Source organism: Haemaphysalis longicornis, unplaced genomic scaffold, assembly GCF_048455015.1.
Source record: "Haemaphysalis longicornis isolate Haplotype H1 unplaced genomic scaffold, Haemaphysalis longicornis Haplotype H1 scaffold_2, whole genome shotgun sequence".
Taxonomy (NCBI): Eukaryota; Metazoa; Arthropoda; class Arachnida; order Ixodida; family Ixodidae; genus Haemaphysalis; species Haemaphysalis longicornis.
In genome coordinates this window covers 90,659,749-90,681,085 of record NW_027526295.1, presented here as the reverse complement: position 1 = coordinate 90,681,085, position 21,337 = coordinate 90,659,749, and the positions used below count along the sequence as shown (strand labels likewise).

The window sequence follows — 21,337 nt, the reverse complement described above, 5'->3', positions numbered from 1 at the left end:
GGGAGGGAAAGATCACGTTCAATCGCGACAACTGAGCCCTATATATTTGGGTCTGCGAACCTGTTCCTACCCCTGCTTGACGCGTGACGTAAGAAAAGTCTCGGCGTGCATGCAACAGCTCTGTTGTAAAACATTTGGGGACATAACTGAAGAGAAACCCAAATTCCTTTCGTATAAGAGTAGATAAGAAAGTGAGCATAACTGCCCCCATAATAGTTTTTACTATGTCATGCCGGCACGACCCGGTTCACTTGCAATGTGATGTGCAATGGGCAACATTGCTCATAGAGAAAATTTTCCCGCAACAGGGAACATTCTCAGGACACACACCATATTACTAGTAAAAACAAAGTGGTTGGAGCACAGGGCCACCCACGCAACACACGCTAGGGAAACGCAGGGCGTCATTTACACTACACGGGTTATTAAAATTCATCCGTCGGGTGTGCAGAAGCTGCGGCATGGTTCCAAGTAGAGCAGTCGCTGAATTTCGCTTCGCTGGGCCCAACATTTGCGGTGGTATCCCTGGACCACAACTTATCATATAAGTAAATATTTTGCAATGAGTTGCTATTTTCTTAGCTGAGATGTCGGTTGCGTGAACGAGCCTTTTCTGATTTTAGATGTTTCGACGTCAGAGCTTCTATGCATTAGTGTCTATGAGATCGCAATTATTGTTTACAATTTTTAGCGGCTGTGCGTCCACAATTCGCTTTTAATTACACGTGTTGGGAAATACTGAAATAATCTCACAATAAATCACAAACACTCTTTGAGTGTGCGCGCCAGTAACTAATGTTGTAACAAAGAGTGCGAACCTTTCGTGCTCTGCGCTAAATAAATATTGAAATAGTGTAACTCGGTGCATCCACCAATTCGAAGGCAACAATATTTAATGCAGAGAACGGATCACACTACACTGAATCCAGCGAGCCCATGCTGTGTACGAGAGCGGACAATTTTTTTTCAGAGCAAGAAGTCCTTACATCCATGGAGACCAAACTCCGTCGAAGTTCTCAGGAAAGCCCTTCTCGTCCACAGGCTCATTCTCCAGTGGTACTGCGGAGGTGGCGTATCGATTGATTTTCCCTCGTAGTAGGGCCACCAGCTGCGTGAAGGTCACATTAGCCTTTAAACAGGCGGCAGAGTTTCTGCTGTTTGCAATGTTGGATCGTAAAAGACAGGGTAGCTGAATCACTTGGTTTTTGGCGACCGACAAGGCGAGCAATACTTTCTGGGCTTTTGATAGGGTGTACAGTCTTCCCAGTTTTTTGCAATAATTGAGAAAAACAACGAAAGCCCGATTACCATCATAGGTCGTAAAAAATGCGCCAATTATTCTTCCAAAAACGGACACTATCAACTAGAATAAAGGTCAATTTAAACTTGTCTAAAGTGCACACTGTCTGCGTTTTTCTCTCTCAGCTAGAATTTTCAGCATGTTGCGCAAAGATAGACATTGCAATTTTCCGGAATATATAAAAAATGTCAGCACGCCATAAAATATGTATATATGTATATTTTATGGCACAAAGCGTGAATGATCATTATAAAGTATATCAGCAGCTGCTGAAAAGTTCATGCTCCGGTAAGCATTTGTGTTCAGTGTACTTCTGCTTAAGCAAAGCATGGTAGCGCTCACGGGTGCGTAAGTAAACTCGTAATAACAAGATGCAGCCTTACATATAGCGAGAGTAGGTGAATACGCACAACGGTATACCAACTGTAGAGACTATTACTGGGCACTTGGCGAGACCACCGAATTAGCTCCTTCTGCTGTGAATTGACTGGCTAGGATCATCCCATCATCAAAGCAGTAGTAGTCAGCACGCGTGTGTCTTCTTGATAGTCCTTCACCTGACTTTGCGTGGAAACTATTCTCGGAACTTTTATTGGAACATTAAAACAAAAACAAAATTTTTTTATCTGGGCATTTGTTTGCGCATATCATCGCCCGTGGTGTGAAAATAACGTGTCCGCCTGACCAGTAGGAACTTCCTTCTGTTCTAAATGACAGCGTCTCCCATAACAGGCGTGCTTTCTTTACTGTTTGTTCCTTACTTTTGACCGAAGTTCTGGGCAATATGACACTGCGAATAAAAAACAAGCTAGGAAAAAGAACTTTTCATTGCGTGTATTTTACGTTGAGCAAGCTGTCGCGGCAGTATTTCTGCGGAGAAAGCTGAGGATAAATCTTAGCTTGAGGGGTGTGTGAGTGCCGGTAAAAATACTTTAGCAGCAGAACTTCGGGATGGTGGAAACCCCAAAGCACACGAAAGCTAGAACAGCTTTCTTCTATTTTTGCGGTTTTAGAACTAGGTGCACCGTCAATGCGAACTCCAGTTATATTATTAAGAAATTACTGGACAGCAAGGCGCATATAACAGAATGTTTGCGAAAGTACGTGCACAATTGTCAACGTCCACATGTCCTGTCATGAATGCTTGGCGCGACACCATTATTAGGGCCATTTCTTAAATTTTCCGTAGGCGATAGCCCTCCGCTAGCACCCGCTCTCATCAAGTGTCCGCAGCAAGCGTCATTTCTGCCAACCGGAAGCTACGAATGAAACAGCCATATGTAAGGTTCTCCGGAGTCTGGAATACCATGAAACAGCTACTCCCGTTGATGAAAGACAGTTATTGTACGGTGAATGCGAAAGTAAGAGTGCATGTTCATTCTACGTGCTGCCGGCGCTAGGATGCTTGGAAAACACGGTAGTTTGCCGTAACCCTCCTTTAGAAGCTTCTATTCCTTTGGAACAGAAATTGACGCCAAGTTTGCGTCCACCATGCAACACAGAGGATAAAAGAATAACCGCGGCCTCCAAAAAACCAACGAAGTCTCAACGCTAATGAATTGAAAACCCTGCGCATGGTGAGCCCGCACGTACGTGTAGAAATGTGAGTTTTCGAAGATGTTTTGGGGAAATTAAGAGTTTTGGTATAGCGTTACCATATTTGCGTTCCCGCTTACAGTGTTACCGGAAGCCGGAGTTTCCGTTTACGGCTGAAAACAGTAGGGCATGTTTTAACAAACCATTTGCGGTTTGCGTATTCCTGCCGCCATGGGACACGCAGCGAAATCTAATGCATTAGTATCGAACAAATCACGCGTAATTTTGTTCGTAACAGCTATCTGCTTTTGTTCAAAGTAGCTTGAATGTTACACTTTTTAGGTGAAGCGTTCGCAAAAACATTATTTGTTTTGAGAATACTGTAGCCATTACTTGTAGAGCTTTAAAAAAGAAAAGTGATGTCGATGACGCCATCTGGTGAGTGCAGTGGGAATCAAGGTATCTAGAATTTACGTCTGCGCTAAATGTTTCGGCATGAAATGGGTGAACATATGTTGAAATAATCACTTAATAACCCACAATACCTTGCCTGGCACAATTTCGTTGACGTGGAAGCGCTTTGCCGATCTCGTGGAAGCGCCTCGGATCTGAAAATTTTTCCATCTCTTTGACGGGCAAACACAACACCCTCTTGCGTGGGCTCCCCGTCAGTCTATCGCTTTTTTCTCCTGTCTTCTCGTGCGCGCTCTCATTCACCTAGTTTCCTCCCGCACCATACCTTCTTCGAATTCCTGCTTGCTTCTCTCCTCCAAAAATTTCATTCGCCATTGCCTATTCCAATAACATTGCACGCAATTCATACCTTTACATACAGTTCACTGCACTTCAACTTTATCTTTTCCTTGTTTTCGTGCTTCCGCTTTACCCCTCTTTCTCCGTGTCCCCCCGCAAAAAGATGACTGAGTGAATTCAAGCTGGTACGCCTGTGCTCGTCTACCCGTGTTGGACTGTGGTGCATTTGGCGTCCTTTCAAAAACGACAAAAGAGCATAAGCCCGGTTTTTACCTCAGTGTGTTGCAAGTGGCAATTGTTCCCTGATACGGTAAAGAACATAAACGCACTAAAAAAGGCCGAAAGCCAACGTACTCTTGAAGCGTAAATGGCATTGCAATGCTTTGTTACACCATTAGCCTAGCCCCACTGATGCCCATGATTCTCAAATGCACGAAGTTTTGAAAAAAGTCTCAACAATAATTACTCTGCAAAAAACAAGTTCGTTGTGTCATTGCCTCGTGTACCTCGGGTTCCTTTGATGCCAAGTTGTTCAGCTCGCACGGGTCCTTGGAAAGGTCAAAAAGGTAGGGCGGCTGGCGGCTGACAAAGTTTGTGCCTTCAGAACCATTTTCTTGGCAGTAAACGACGGCCTGTTCTCGCCATTTTGGACGAAATCCAATGCTGCTGTTATAAAGAAGCCTGCGTGTATAGTCATATTAGAATGTTATACACCTCTGTAGTGTGTATACCCAATATCTCGATTGTGCAGTACAAACAACAATGGATCAGTGAACTATTTAACCTGATACCCCTAAGCGATATAGTGGCTCTGTAGCTGGTTTATCTCGATACTGTCGTCGGCCTAGAATTGTGTGCCATCTGCGTGATGTTAAATTGGCACAAGCAGCAGCCCATCCATGAAGCGCATGGGTATTGCCTTGCAAAGTTTTTTCTTGCTCCAGCAGCTTTATTTATCTTTCCGTCTTTCATTGACAGGTATAATACAAAACAACAGACGTGATTTCCGGACGCGGGGTAAACAGCAATAACTCCAACAACATACGTGGCACACCACGTGTTTATTTGCAGGAAGGTGAACACGGGTCATTCAATATTTATACGAGATCTTTTTTTTACGATTATACCGTACTGATCAAGCCAGGCGCGTAGCCAGGATTTTTGTTCGGGGGGGGGGCTAAGGTTGTTCTCCGCCCCCCCCCCCCAAGAAAAAAAAGGGTGGTAGTTTGCAAGCACCCTTAAAGGCTATGAAGATAAAATTCATGTTTGGTTCATTAAAAAGTCTGCCTTGTCCCGACAACAATGATACTAGTTTTATCGCAAACTTCAAAGGAATATTCGATATATTAAATTAAACGTTTGAAGCAATGGCGAATCCCCGCCCACTTTCCGGCGGCGATTTCACTATGACAGTTCAGCATCTTGTTTGTACGATTGGCGCCCAATGACTTAGGTCACCGCCAAGGAACATGATTGCGCGATTGTAGAGGGGCCTCCATGGATCTTATCCTTTGAATTCTAACGTGCAGTTAACACACTTATAACTACGTTTTAGTGCAAGCCTATATATATACCACTCCTGCCGATATCACTTCACTGCAGTGCTAAATTTGAAGATTTTTGACATTTGTTGCATTGCTTCGGTTGAAAAAACGCCTGTGATTGGAATGGAGCTGTGCGAGTTACCAAAGGCTAGTTGCTATTCATTTGAACAAGGTTGTATTTTGTCTTTAAAAGGCCCTTTAAGGGTCTCTCATAATATTGGTGTTTATTGTGATTGTATTTGTGCCAGCTGAAGTTGTAAACTGGGCGGAAATCCGCAGACCGCGTGATACAAATCTCTGCCCGTGATACGGGACGTACGGGAACCTTGTGCAGGCATTGCATTAAACGGCCATAGTTTCATGCAATTACTTGCTTTATTTCAACGTGTGGAGTATGATGAGTGTGACATCCGCAATAAAATGGCGTAGGCCGTAAGAATTAGATTTTTTATTTAGTTGTTTTTGTTAACAATGCAAAATAACATGTTTTGCATTCAACGCCCGTACAGTAGCGGCCAGTGTAAGGCCACTGGGGCATCGAATCTATGCGCTTGCGTTATGTGTAGCGCAGGTCTCATCTTTAAAAAAAACGAGAGGCTATGAATTATGCATACAAGAAGCGTTATATATCTAGCAATAATTTTAACAAATATCAACCCTAAATACACAGACATCACGCGCAATAACAGCGCTGTTAAGGGCGAAAATTACACGAACATGGCAGGATTAGTCCACACGCAAAGCGAAATAATTCAGCCATCGGTATTTGTTAAGTCATGCCAGTTTAAATTTGCGCTTCTGTTTTGAGTCTCAACGCAGTCCATTTCGTAGCTTCTATCAGGTCTCCGGGCGGACATGAGAAGCTTGTGCTTTGTAACATAATGGATCTTGTTTACATTTCGGCACAGCCCAAATGTAGAGTCTGCTGTAATGAGTTTGGTGTTCTCAAATAATTGCATTATTACCTGTCAATTTTTCAATGCTTCGTGCATAAATGCCCTATAGTCTGTGTGAAGGCGCGTACTATCCAGTAACTTTTCTGGAGCAGCCACCCCATTTAGTTACCACTCCCAGATGAGGTAGAGCAATACACTGCAAAGTTCGCCATTCAATGCTGTATCTAACTTTATATTTAGCAAGAAAAAATAATAACGCAAATACGGCGATGTCTCACCATACTCTTGTGGTTAGGCATGTTCTGTGCAAGCTGAGCAAAATATTGCTGCGTTTTGAATTTCGTCGTTAGATCTGAGGAAAGAGTTATAATGCGGTCCTACCATTTTGGTTTCAAACTTTAATGAAACGACATACTTTTGTAGCTGACGCGTGCACTGCCATTTTTCAGCCGAGTACACACTGCCGGTTTTAAAGCTAAACGATAAAAAATTATCAGTGCATGAGCATGGGCGGCTCTGGAATGTATATGGCGCACAGGAGTTTTGCAGTTTTCGTTAGAGACGCGGGAAATGGAAATTATGTTGGGAATCTCCTTGGACCACCAGAAAACGGAGGGTTGGGCAGCTGCGCAGAGCCAGCATGACATTCAGGCATGGTGCGATGCCCGAAACAAGTCAGCATTTTGTTTTCCGGAGTGCACCAAGAAAACATGCGTATTGGCAAGGCCCCGCATACAGAAAGCCCAAAGACTACCATGCTTCAGCATGAAGCGGACAGTAATGACACAGTTAAACTATTTCCTTGGTTGACAGCGACCGTGATGTTGAAACTGAAGCATGTGGTTTCAGGCTATACGACAGGATAGATTGGCAAAAAATTGCAAAGTTGTTTACCGTGATAATTCCTCGGTCATTTCGGTTACTTAAGAAATGCTGACGATTGCTCAAAATGTCCTTCATGCAACATTTTAGAATGTATACGTAGCAGTTGTGGCTTCAGGAAGAAAGACAACAGCGCTCACCCGTATGTAGGGGGTGGGGGGAGGAGGAGGAGGGCGGAGGTGTGCTGGTGCTCTTGAGAGGGCCTGCGGACTGTAGCCCGTTTATTTAATTAGGAAATTCTGTTGTCTTGCACGACCGATCAAGCCTTGAAAGAACGATACTCCTGCGTCCACAGAACTTCAAAGAAGGCCAGGAAGAGTTAAAGGAAAATTCTACCAGAAAGGCACGTTCGTTTCTTCGCCACCAGTACGAGGGTCCTTCACTTGCGCTGTGCACGCTGCTATGGGTTTAAAATTGGGTGTAGCAGTGGATGCACGCGTTGATATGAAACGCGGCAACAAAAGTCCCGATAACGCGCACACAATGCGACAGCGGCTACCTCACATGGAGTTTCGTCCTAGTAAAAGCAAACTATTAAAACTGCAGCCAAAACAAATATATTTTAAATGCAGAGCATTTCAGTAACTCACGATGTCACCCGCGTTGGCGTCCGTAGTCCGCACGCTCACTGCGCATGCGCGTCGAGTCGAGGCGAAAGCGAACACATCTCTCGCGAGGGGCATTGGATTGGATTCGAACACTCTCTCGCGAGGAGCACTGGATTGGATTCGATTGGATTGGCTTGGATTGGATTGGCTTGGCTTGGCTTGGATTGGATTTGGATTGGATTGGATTGGATTAAAGTGGATTGTGTTGGATTGTGTTGCGTCATAGCCGCGGCACGTTGCGTCATAGCCGCGGCAGACGCGCTTGGGCCGGCGCATGTGCAGTACTCTCTCTTCCGCGGTTTCCTCTCCTTCGGGCCCGCTGCGCATATAACCGGTGTGCCGTTCTCCGGCCAAGCAACATCCGCGCTTGGCTCAAACACCTAGGGTCCTCGCCGCTTTACAAGTACGCCAACGTCGTCGACTGGGACCGGCTTACGCAGTCCCTTCAACGTATATAAGCGGCGGAGCGCGCGTTCGGAATTCAGTCAAGGGCGTCTTTGCTTGGCTTTCGCTTGACGTGATGCTTTGCTTGCCTCGAGTAGATGCGACGCATTTACTCGAGTTCCCCCCGTGGGAAGATGCGGGCGGCTTTTTTTCACTCTTCATGTACTCATACTAACGCTGTCCCGACACTCTTAGTAACTCTCTCCACCTTCGCGCATAATAAAATATTTAGGCGTTTACAGGGGTTGAATATACGTTTTCCCTCATTAAAAATCACCTATCCGCTCCACCGTGGGCGCTTTTAACGACCAATTCAAACGCAAATACTGCATTCGAAATAAAACGAGATACACATTTCTAGCTCCCAGACGCAAGGTACTGTGGCATTGTGTAAATATAAGGAAATGATTATTGAAATATCAAAGAATGCATAACGATCTTCACTGCACAACTTAACGTACAATGCAACTTCCATCGCCAAAAGACATCAGTGATCATGCAAGGATTAATCACTGGAAGAAAATGACTTACAATTCGAGGCCTTTTTTGGGTGTTGGCACTTGGAACATGAGCTTCTCAAAACCAGGGGCGCTTCTATCCTCGCGGCATATTGCCGTTGTGTTTCAGACCCTGAATATACACTGCTCTGGGCAGCCGCCGTCCAGGGAAAAAGCGGCCGGGGACGCAATGGAGGGGCTTTAGTTGTGATCGAGGTACACTATGCCATCTGATCGTTGTTACTGTCACGACGCCGTCTGCCTGTAGCCGGGCTGGTGACCGTCGTGCCTTCACATTTAGGGTAAAGTCTGGGACTGGCTCGGGGAGCCGCAGCGCGCCTTTTTTGTCGACCCGCTGTTCTCCAGTTTTTCCCAGGTTAGGGGAGAATACCGCCGAACAAAGCTGCCTAATCGCAGGGGTGAAATTGATTGTCGCAACATCGCCGTCTGAAGGGGACACTCAGTGCGCGCAATCTGAGCCCACTCCAACAATACCCTCCCTGGCTCGACAGAAAGTTGAAAAAGGAAGAATGAAGGGCTGACGCGAGGAAGAGGGGCATACCTTGCTTTGTGTCTCACTCGCAAAGGCCCTCTGCCCGCGCACGACATTCATCCAGCTAAACTGCATGTTTCATCCATTACGTAGCCCCATCGCATTCTTCAGTTACCTTGCACGAGTCTTGAATGTGTGCCCACTGCAGCTTGATCTCCCCCTTTCTAGGAGATTGAGCAGCCGTGGTCAGCCACCGCCGCTTTCACGTTGTTCTGCTTAACATACAAACATCGACTGTTCCCTTTCGGGCCTGCATCCTACCAGTCTTCAACCATCAATGGCCGGCGTCAATCTCCTCTGCTGAGAACGACTCAGCCGGCCAATTATTCTCTGTGTTGCCACATGTCTCGCACAAAGAAAGGGTCACAACGCATGCCTTTGGCGTCCCGTGCGCTGAGCTTACCCGAAGGCGTCGTGGCTTTCAGGGCTGCCCCCTCCGCGATCATCCCTCAGCGGTTCGCACCCCTCAGGCGCATCGTTTTGTCACGGCCGGACTCGACTCCCTTTCCGCAGCGCGGAAAAAGAGTCGAGTCTGGCCGTGGTTTTGTGTAAACACCCTTGGGTAGGGCAGACATTGAGTCGCGAATGCTTCTATTAGTGGCACTTTCGAAGGATATGCAGCTTTGTTCACAGGCGACGTACCAGGCATACAGGCAGCACGGCGACGGCCGGAAAAATTTCGGGGGGGGCTGAAGCCCGGTCAGCCCCCCCCTGGCTACGCCACTGGATCAAGCCCCTCATTTAATATTGCCACATGTTCTTTGTACGTTCTAGATTAGATCAGGTTCAGATGCGCCCATAAACATACCGCAGCAAAATAAACGACAATTTCAATGGACGTATTTCGTTGATATATAGTATTACCGGTACGTCTGTGTAGCGAGGCGCTCAAGAGACGCCAGGCCTTGCCACATTCTAATGCCACTACAAAGGTCACGCATTTCACTCTCGAAAACCAAATATTTACTGATCTGTTCGAGTGGTTTCGACATCGCGGAAAATTTGACCCTCCTTTGACCCCAATTGCTGCATATCCTTTGCAACGCATCACTTGATTGGCCAGGCCGAGCTCCACAAACAGCCGCTTTCGCAGCTTCCGCCGCCACTGCCGGCTCGGCGCATGAGCTCGCTGCACCTTGTTCGGGTGTGACCACTCGACTCGCATCGTGCATGGGACCTTGCCCATGAATGTGAGCGAGTCCCCGCCATCGTATCTGAGCCTCGCGTGAGAGCTGCAGGCTTTGAGCCATCGTTCGAAAGCCGCGTCTCACGACCGCGCGGATATGTCCCGGCGATGTGTTCCCCTAGGGAAACGCCGCAAGCGGGACCGCAGCCGTAACCACAGCAGGCTTTGGTGAAATAATATATTTACAGCTAAATGAAGGGTTAACTTAGTGAAACCAGGACATAAACAGGCTAAGGCGATTTTTTGTTTGCATATCCAAGCTTAGCTGAGCTAAGCCGCAGCTATTTTGTTAGGCCTCAGTTAGGATTTTTGGCATTTTGTAACGGGCGTGTTACCATTTCCGCATATGATAGCAACCCCGCATATCCGCATATGGTAAAGCATATCCGCCGCTATTCAGGTGTGTGCCGCTCAAAACGATTCACCGATTTTAAATTATTCGTGTTGTGTTTAGGCTTTTGGCAAACGTTCGCCCGGCAACGCCAGCATACATTCCTAAGCCACCATATCAGCGAAGGGATATGGTCCTTACAGCACCCTTGAAAAGACTTTTTGAATCTGGTAACTTGCGGTATAACTTGCGGTAACACAGTCATCCACGAGGAAAACAACAAAAAATCGAATAATACCCGCACAGAGTGAAGTGATCCGAACAAAATAACTCACGCAGTCATAATCCCTTACCGAAGACCATCAATGTTTGTCAATCGCTCTGCACGTTAATGAAGTGAGGATGCGATGTGCGTTTGAGTACAACCAGCAGCTCTTAGAAAAATAACGCACCCCTTCGTCTAACGACGACGACGACGGTTGAAAGGGAACATTTCTCCTTAATAATTCCTTGGTTGTCGTTTTACTTTCCGCTTTCACTCGTACAGATTAGGACTTTAACTTGTTTAGATCTGATTTTGACGCGCACGCGGTTAGGTATTTCTACGAAGCAGCTTTCAGTGTCACCCTTCGCCGCCTAATTTCGCAGAAAGAAAGCTTCCCGCTCAACCACCGTCATCGTTAGGCGGAGGGGCGAACGATTTTTGTAATTGTGCACGTGCATGCACCTATTTCCAAATCCAAAATCCAGAGTGCTTCAACGGTGTTGCCATGGAGCAATCAGACAGACGTCGACTTAACAACGCGCGGAACCGGGGTTAGATCCCGACTACGGGATGACGTTTTTCCTCACTACACCCACAATCACAATTTTTAAGAAAGAACGTTTGCATTTGTGCAATGTGTTTTTTAAGTCACCTATACCACCAGTGAGACAGAAAGTCTTGCTTCAATATTGTGTAGCCCTCTAAGTGCTTTTCTGGAACGGGAATACACAAAGTTTCGAACCAGAATAAAAGAAACCATGAACTTGCTTCGGATGTTCATGGCTGTGGGTGGTACCTGGTAGTGTTCAGGAGCTCGTTACGAAAAGTTGTTCTGGTTCCACGTGATTTTATGTGTAGTACGACAAACCGCAACCCCAGGAAAAGAAAGAAGTCCACGAAATTATACTGGGAAAATCCGATATTTATTCACACGAATGATGAATTCCGAATGCGCTATTTTGCATTACCTCATGCGTATATCGATGGGACAGTCGACCACCATTGTTCGTGCTAACGGTTTTGCGTTGGTTGTTCAGGTCAAAGCTTGAGCTAATATGAGGAGTGGAACTTATTGACTGGGGCTATGAATGCGGTACAAGATTTTATACTTTGCGGCAATGTGAAGACTTGGCCATTGAGGGTGACAGCTTTGTTTTAACTAGACCATTTTTCAGGATTTGTAAATTTTTAGTTGTATTATCTTTATCGTTTCCAAATTTAAACTATGTGTAAGTCACGAGGGAGAAGAGGTGCTTTTTCTATAATCGGTTGATTGCAGTATATCTTCGAAATTGTGAAGAATGAACTTGTGTATAAGCATATCCTTCTTCTGCTGCGTGCTCTGCATTTCTGTTAAATATCGTCACCGAAGTGCAGAAAAATGAACAGCAAGAAGAGGGTTTAGCTCCGCAAGGGTTTGCTACTTTTACGTTTTACTAAACACCTCTTTTCTATGCCAAGGCCGGTTCATCTCGCCTTAACAGCTGCAGATACGATAGGAGTGAGGAACAATGTCAGTGAAGTTAGGGCGGCGGTTTAGGCAGAATACGGGGTGCTTTCGTTACCGTCTCTATTGTGACTGCACCCTCAATGCAGAAGAGATTGTAAACATGGCTCACCAGAAACGAAAATGCTGTGTGTATGTGCTCAGCCCAGATTAGTTACACCGGACTCTATCCGTGGCTGACATGAAGGTACGTGTGCTTTGTGGCGAACAAATTATGTCTAGATTGCAACGCACAAAGCGTTTAGCCCTAAAAAGGCGCGCGCAATGGTTGACGGAATGCATGCCACCATTCCATCATATGGCCATGCGTCAAGGTTCAATCTGCTGTGGCACGGCGGCCTCCCATACGTCAAACAACACATTTTTGAGCTGAGTGTACGCGCACGTGTTTCAATTCGAAAGCCAACTGTCACAAGCGATAACATCGCAACACGTGTATGACAAGCTGGCCTCCGAAATAGCAGGTAGACGTACCAGAGATCAATAGGGAGTGCACGACTTTTTATTCAAGACAACGCCACCCGTTGGCATTCTGCTGTGTCGAAGCAGGATGCCGCCGCTGCTGTACGTTTTTGCGTCTGAAACTGTTGTGACAATTCTGGCGGGATCAGCTCAGTTCTTTAATGGTTTTGATTTAAATTGATTTCCCTTACAGAAATACTTTGTCTTCGTTAGAATAAGGGATTACTTTATTATGTCTGTGAACCTAAAGTTTTATTTTCCAAGGCACCTCCTTGAGAAATAAACGATTGAAATGAAGCACGCGTAGAATAAACACGTAGAACGTTGTCAAAGAACAACTGATTGATTGATTGACTCATGGCGAAGTGTGCTGCGCCGAAGCCAGACCTGGATTATGCGGGGCCACGTAGTGGAGTGCTCCAGATTAATTTAGATCTCCTGGGGGGGTGGATTTCAACAGCGAAATGAGCACGAACCGGCATCCTTTACTTAGAAGCACAACGTCATCGCCCATGAACCACCATGGCAGGACAATAAACTATTGCAAATATGTGTAGGCCATTTTTTGAAGAATGACCGGGCACACTGTAACTCAGATTTTCTTATCGGTGACCGGGGTTTACGTTTCTGCATGCGGAAGGAATTTCGGAGTGAAGGTTTAGCCTTTTTAATCTTTTAAGGATACATTTGCCTTAGGTTTTTGCTTTTGTCATTTCCACTTTATTGCTGGCGCACTGTTATATTGTTCGTTCTCTCAATGTGCATCGCAATAGAGCTGCCTGTTATTTATTCTTTTTGGTTCCTCACATATCTTGATGTAAGGATACTTCCCTGCATTTTAGTGTGTTGTCACTATTTTTGTTTTGTATTTTGTTCACAACAATGTGGCATTGCCTGCTCCCAGTATTCTTTGTGGGAACGAACTGACCAAACTTCATCAAAACGAGGTATTCGCTTCCCGACAAATGCGGCGTTTTTAAAATAAAGTGTAGTTGCATTCAGGGAAGTTCTACCTGGGCATTTCAGAAATGTCACTAATATGATTCGAATAAAAAGTACCTTCTGGGTAAGCGGTTTCTGGTTCGCAACGTTTTCTCTAGATAATTTCTGTTGTTTGGATCATGACCAGAAATAGCAACCTTCAGCAATTTGAAACAACAAACCTTTGGTAAATTTGTTAGCTCTATGCTATATATAACAAAACGTTTTTAGCCTGGAACCACGTAATATATTAAAAATGTCAATTGTGTGCTGAAGTGCAGCAATGTCGCGTGGAGTGAGTAATGAAGGTTAAGAAACAAGACAATACATCCTGAAGGTAATGTTTCAGGAAGCAAACGTTGCTGCCTGTACATGTAGTAGCGTCACCGGTGGGCGTAGTCGGTATTCCGGCTTTGAAAAATTGAGCGCAAACTATACAACGATGGTGGAGACCATCCTGTCTCTACCATCTCTTACTTTCTTACGCTACAATCTTCAAATCATGCAAGTAAATGATTTCTATAATGTGGGCTAGTTTTCTTCGACACATGCCGTGTATTGTAACTATAAATTGCTTTAATTTTATTAATTGCGAAGTAGATTGGAAAGGTTCGAAAGTTTTTTATTGGCTGCTTGCGTTTGTTTTACCGAATGATTGGCTCTTGGCAACCGTGACGTCTAGAAATAAAATCTCTTCAGTATTCATACCGTCTAGGAGAAGTGTTTTTTCCCGACCCCACTCAGCTCAGATACTGGTGCGGCGCGCAGACTCCCCAAGAAATAATGAGCTTGTGGACGGCAAGAAGCAGATGTTTCAAACATTAGAACTGTTTATATCAATGTAAAGCGCTGGGTGGCGGAAACAAATGTGGAACAGGCCTGTCATGACGCGCAGAACTGCAGTGTAGCAAAATATTCATTGGTATACCTGAGCGCTTGCACAACCTTCGAGTTGGCCGTAAGGTCGTCCACATCGTCTTGAGGCCGCGACCCGCCCGTGGTCCTGATGCGATCATCGAACATGCCATTTCGAACACTTCCCAACACAAGCTTGTGGTTGTGGTAGCGAAGAGCGGAAGTGTTATCGCAGGGGTCAATGTTGTACAATATCTCGGTTCGTGGCGATGGCAAGTCTAGTGAAAGTTGCCGCCACATGTCAATACCATCCACATGAAGCAGGTCCGGGTTTCCACCTACATATAAACACCACAGAAAGCAAGGCGAATTTCGAACAAGAGTAAGGAGACGCATTTGTTTTGCAGACATTTATTTTGTTGTACACATCTGCGTACAGCAAATCTAAGTCTGCGTAAAGAAAGAAATTATTCTTCTCTGACTGAACTGTTTTGTGAATATTATTATATTACTTAAATATACATTTTCCGCGAACAGGTTTCTACATGTCCCGCTTAATTCTACGTAGAGCTAGACACAGGATACAGGTCAGTATGCATAGACACTAGACAAATGAGTAAAATGGCATTGTTAAGTTCGGCAGCGCAATGACTCAGACCAAATTTGAAAATTATATCTATTCTAAAATACAAGTAAGCAATAATTTTGCCTGCGTTAGAAAGATATTTCAGGGTTTGCCCTTGTCACAGAGTTCTGTAATGAAGGAGAGGAATTATTTTCATTGTTGAGTAGGGCTGCTTCAAAAACAATCACTACAGTTTATTTGAGTCGCCGTGAATGTCTACTTGATTAAATCCTTGTAGTAGGTACCAATTGCAGACTGCAGGAGACAGAGGACAGCTGCTTATTTGAAATTGTATTGCACTGCATGTGCCTCCAAGCAACTCTCAGAAGAACGTCTATACGGTTTTCTTTAACGTCTGTGTGAACGCTGAAATCTCGAATAAGTGCACTGGCCGGTGCGAAGTGTACCTTCTTTATACAGGATATTGCCGGCGAATAATCTACCGGTTCGAAATAAACTTACGCTTCTAGTAGTCGGCTTTTTACTTTGCAAGCAAAGTCAATCAGAATGCTCAACATTAAACCAACGTTGCCTGCATTGTATTGGTTGTTGCATCACTTGAATTTAATGCGAACAGTAGGGACGCCTAGTTTGGTAGTCCATCCAGTGGTCTTTAACACGGAACCTAGAGCTCGCCCTGACGTCAACGTTAAAGCTTGACCGACATCTGTATTTTTTCAGTGCCAAACGCGCCACCCACTACTCAATGGGAGTGCAAGGAAAACCTGTTTTGTTCTCGCGCCATTAGGGGCCGCAAAATAAACGTACTATTCGAACCTTAAGTAATCGAGAGCGTCTTTAGCTAGGCTTCCAAGGGAATCGATGATCGACATCGCCGTAGTAGCGGCGCTCTAGCAAGCTACAGACAACAAAACGCGGCGATGGAGTACGTTGCACCTGCATTCCTGTTTTACCCCACGCGTCGCTTCAATAGTAACTGCACACGTGAGTGAAGCACCGAGAAGATTAACAATTGGGTGAGAGTAGCACGAGTAGCTGGACATGGTTGGGCTTGGTTGGCCGTTTGGGGCAAAATTGTTTTGTGCAGAAAATATACAGAAGACTAAGGCTTGACACTCCGAAGGCTTGACACCCAGACACCAAAAGGGCCACCTTTGCAATGCGGGAAAAACAATTTAAATTATCTCTAAGAGCTTCCGCACTTCAAAGCAGGTGACAGTAAATTTCCTGGAAATCGAGAAGCGTCGTCTTTTTTTTCTCCATTCATTGGTCCGCTTCGGCCATGTGGTGCGCGGCTATCACATTCGGTATACATAATTGCTAGGTTCTCTCCGTGAGCGGTGGCTGGGATCGTGCGGCAAACAGATTGCATCATCGCTTTCATGCGTATTTCATTTTATTACTTTACGTACTAGAACGTCATTCAAAAGATAACATAATGCCGTGTTGCTGTGCTTTTGGCTGGAAAGACACTTTATTTTATTCGAAGGCGCAAGGCGACTGCGAAGCGACGATAGATATGTAAGCGAAGAATTCGACAGGGCAAACGGGTCCCCACAGGAGATACCATCCTGTGTGAAGTACGCACTTAAAGTTGTTTCTTTGTGGATTTGCCTAGCGTTGGACCTAGGCTCGTGTTACGGACTAAACCGGAGGGTTGTATTGTACAAACTCGGAAAGGCTACCTCCACTGTAGGGAGTTGATTACGCAGTTTAGGCCAGTCTTCTTCGGGGCGCAGAAGGGACCGTCGCTGATTAGTGGAGCAATGGCATAGCGTGCTATCACGTGTCACAAAAAAATGAGAGGCATTTGTAGCAAGAAAAATAGCAACATTGCATGATAGAGAAGAAAGGAAGGCTATTTCTATCTAGATTTGACACGTTCGTAATCACTTGGGTTGCCGCGCTAAACTTGTGATCTCGCCTTGACTAGAGGCAACTGCATCTCACAACCAGCTTACAAAACCGTCGCTGGGCAAATCTCAAGACTGAACGCTTATTGGACTACTGCGGATACAACTTTGTTTACTATTTATATCTTATATAATTGAGCTCAAAGAAGCTGCGCTGCAGGGTAAACGAACCGTGCTTACGCTCCATTCGCGAATGGTCCTCCTCCTGTGTTCCCTATAATCAATTTTTGAAAGGGTGTGCGAAAAGTCCAGGTTTTATAGCTTCACTTGATGCTCCTAAGGGCTGCCTTTGACGGATAAAAGGTTGTTTAAGGTTTTCAACACTAAAATTGATTTTTAATTTAAATGTCTACATTTACCCTCCGACCTTTTCGCATTTTGTGAGCCCCTTTCCATCCCCCACCCCCGGAGACCTAAAAGAAATTCTGTTTACGCAACTGGGGCATACGCATAGCCAAGTTGTTCCCTGGTATGCACCCGATATCTTCGGAAGTAATCCCGACTACGCTGCCGAGTACTCATGAAGTAGATGTTCGCTGACAAGCGCCGTACGCAGCAATGCATGTTAAAAGGTGTGCCTTATAAAAGAGGTGGGACAACAATTCTTGGCAGCATTCGGTAAAATGAGCCACTTGTGATGAAGATAATATTCACCCAAACAGTGCGATTAATATTCTAAAGAGAGCAACCAACTATGACAAGTCAGCGAAATCGTGTGATTCTCCTTGACGTTAATATCGTTACTGTGCAAAGAGAAATACTGTTTTGTAATTAAAATTCCAAAACAGTACAGGGGGTACTTCGCCAACAGTAAAAACGTTCGCCCACACGCGAGCGGTGACTTCTATTTGAAGCAGACGAGGAGCCTGGTGCACCGTACCGAATTTGGCAACAACACCTCAATGTTGCACGCCTTCTGCCCGCTGATGTCGATACTTTCCTTGGTGGTGGTGGGGAAAACGTTTACTGCACTCATGTGCTTGTGGAAGAGCAGCATCAATGAGTGGGGTCTTCTGTTCAGGACTCTAATGGCAGATGCTGTGCGCCGGGCCCACTAGATCAGCCGTTGATAGTCTTGCGGGGCAGTGTTGGACAGATCAGACTCCCTCTCAAGAGAGGAGGGTGGAGATGCGTATACAGGTGAGCCCGCCCGGTGGTCGTGGGCACTTCTGTACAGAGTGGTAGAGGGTGGTAATGCGGTTATTGCAAGCCGGGCAGTTCCTAGGGTAATGCTTGGGAAATAAGAGGTGATTGTGGTGTAAGTTTGGGAGCATGTGCGTCTGAAGCTGTATCCATGACATGGTGTCGGCGCGTGATAGGGACTGATTGGGCGGGGATAATGATTTTCTTTGTGAGTGGTAGTTGGCGAGTGTGAGTGTATATTTGTGACGTTCGTGGGGTGGAATGCTGGAACCTGATGTCTCCGAATCACCCCGTATCTGTCTTACGCCTTTTTCAGTCGCCCTTTGGGTCCTTTATGGGGAGAGCGTGTTGGTGGGCTCATTGACAGGAAGGCCGGCATGGCCAGGGATCCACACGATAGGAATTAGGGGAAGGTCAGATGGATCTAGTTCCAGTGACTTTAGCTGACAGGCTAAGACAGGAGCACACGCTAAGGCTACAGCGGTGGAAAGGCAACGAGAGGGCGTTGACTGAACACGCACGTTACCTGCAGCTCTGTACAGTGTGGGGAGCCAATCGGTGATGTGCATCAGTTGCTGAGACACTCGTCCCTGCTTGACGAGCAGAGGTGACCACAAGAAGCCGGGTACGCGGCAGCCGCCTTCCCAGAGGGAGAGCTTGGTGCCACGAAGGGGCCAGTTGAAGCTTCGAGTTGAGTGAGGGCCAATAGACGTGCCCCCGTTGTCACTAATAAACACGACGATTGAGTTATTCAGCACTCCTTCATCTTGTAGTGCTTTGATAACGGCGCCCACAGACTCGTCCATTACATCGGTCATTGCTGTGCCAAGCAAAAAAAAACACACACTCAATGTATACGAAACTTTCTTTTAAAGCAAAATTGAATGCTTTGTAAGGCATCAAAAGCTCTACATGCACAGTCACCTGGCAAACACCATTGCAATCAAAAATGAAATTGTCCAAAATCTTCACGGAGTACTTCTTTAGTGGCAGTAGAGAATGGTAGATGAAGAAATTTTCAATTGATTTATAACATACTTTGAAGGCAACATTTGCTGTTACATTGTGGTTGGCAAACTAAACAGCACGCAAATGGCGATTGTTTTTGAATGCGGCTTTTAAAGGGACACTGAAGTGATATGCAAACATGGCGGGATTACTAGCGCAAATTGTAGTCCGGAGTCCCAAGGCCATGTTTCGACCACTCTGGGCTCGTTTACACGATTTTATTAAGTAGAAAAATTAATTCGAAAATGCTGTCGTCCTCTCTTTACGCTCGTCCGTTTTCTGTGGCGTTTTCGTGTGACGTCGGGAGGAGCCGAGCTCGCAATTGGCTGCGCTACTGCACGGCTCCCCGGCCTTCAGACAGAGTCAGTCGGCCCAGCGTTTCGTCCGCCGGCCGCCGACGGGTCGTCGCAATTCGTTCGCTCATTTGAAACGAAGCCAGGACACGTTTGTGAATGGAAGAATGTGCCTTTCTTTACTTGGTTAGTTTGTACACTGTATCTAGCTCCAAGTCAAGGTCGCTTCACACAAGCGCTGCACAAGCGCACATGCGACGCTTCGCTGACTGGTACACCAGTAGGAAAATATAAGGCCTCTTGAAAGCGGGAGAAGAGTCAGCGAAGTCAATATAGGTACTAAGGAAATAAAATCAACTGATATTTTTACCGTACAGCGTAAAACTAGGGTGCGGAAAGCACTTTTTTGCGCTGGGCGAACAAGCACAGCGGTCAGCAGCACGACTACGCATCTGTGAACACTTTTCCGTCTAAGAAATCGAATTGCTAGACGTGAGATATTGTGGAAACTTGGGGGATGCTTACTGCACGAGCGCAAAACAACAAATAGCCACCTAAGCTGCTTGGAATGCTAAAACTAAATAAAAGTGTAAACTGGTTATACATTATATACCTTATATTTCCAAGGTCAGTCGCGCTCGCCTGTGGCCGAGTGGTTTGGAGCGCTAGGTATGTCAGCGCAAGTGTTTTGCAAGTCACAAGTTGAAATCCCCGCAGGTACATGCTGTTTTTTTTTATAAATTACCTTTTTTGTTTTCCGCCGATGTTTTCTATACTGAGTTCACCTTTTTTAGGGGGCCGCAACGTTCATTGCTCCGCGAACTAGTTCACAGAACGCGCGCAGGCTGGCACTGGCGCGCTGGCGAGTTCTCGTTGGCGTGCTGTTGCCATACGCACCGACTGCTTGCGGGCAGTGGGCACAGGCCAGAATCAACAGACCCTTGGGCTGGTGCGAACACGCTTTTTACGATACAGGCATGAGTGAGGCAAGCTCCAAATATAGGGGAAAAGCGCATGGCATTTGAGCGTCTGCGGGGACGCGGAGGGCGTTCATGCAATGCGTAGGGCTCGGCTAGCAATTGCTACAATTCCAAGCCGTCCTGGGAGGCTTATCTTATGCATTTTACAGCCGACAACATGGCCGAAGCGCGGTACGATGATTACTGAGATATTGAGAATGCCCATCCAACAACGCCATTGGTTGTGTTTTACAGAACCGAAACCGAAACCGAAACTTGTTTAATTGCTAACTTTGGGCATCTTCCAATCACGGTGCCCCCTCCTCCCAACGCATGGAGGAAAGCATAGAGATAATATACTCTAGAGGGAAAGCGCGCCGCTGAGCCAATGCATTGGAACCGTACGACACATGGTGGCAGACATGATACAACGATTTGAAGGTTGCCAGCTGAGCTTTTGCTTACTAAAAACGACGAAAGCGATGGGTTGTAATCTGGCAACGTGCTACTGTGGCGTTTCCGCGTCCGGCTAGCGAAGCATGCCGGGAGAAATTGTAACATGGCGGACCGCTGGCCAGGCCGGCCAGGCGGATTTTGTGTAGGCGGCGTCAACAGCATTGCGTAGTTTATCTCCTGTGGGTAGGTAACCGACGTGTTTTTGGTTTAGCGTACGTGCGACTTGTATGTACTGAGACTATTTGAGCAAGATGTGGCAACGCTCACGCAACACTTGCGCGCAAGCTCGAATGCGACTGATCGCATGCGCGAGGACGCCAAGGAGTCAGCTGATCCGTACTGGGTGCACAGAAATGAATCTCCGTATGATCTCCGTGCA

At 46.0% G+C, this 21,337-nt stretch overlaps 1 protein-coding gene across 1 annotated transcript in view; it reads right to left on the bottom strand.

Annotated features, from left to right (window-relative positions):
• Nucleotides 1–982: 982 nt before the first annotated feature.
• Nucleotides 983–21,337, bottom strand: part of LOC144168154 (arylsulfatase B-like) — a 192,754-nt gene continuing 172,399 nt past the window's right edge. The window contains exons 8-11 of the mRNA XM_077697199.1: nucleotides 18,769–19,062; nucleotides 14,674–14,938; nucleotides 4,096–4,270; nucleotides 983–1,108 (exon numbers count right to left, since the gene is read on the bottom strand). Coding sequence (XP_077553325.1) covers nucleotides 983–1,108; nucleotides 4,096–4,270; nucleotides 14,674–14,938; nucleotides 18,769–19,062 — 860 coding nt within the window. The remainder of the gene's footprint in view (nucleotides 1,109–4,095; nucleotides 4,271–14,673; nucleotides 14,939–18,768; nucleotides 19,063–21,337) is intronic.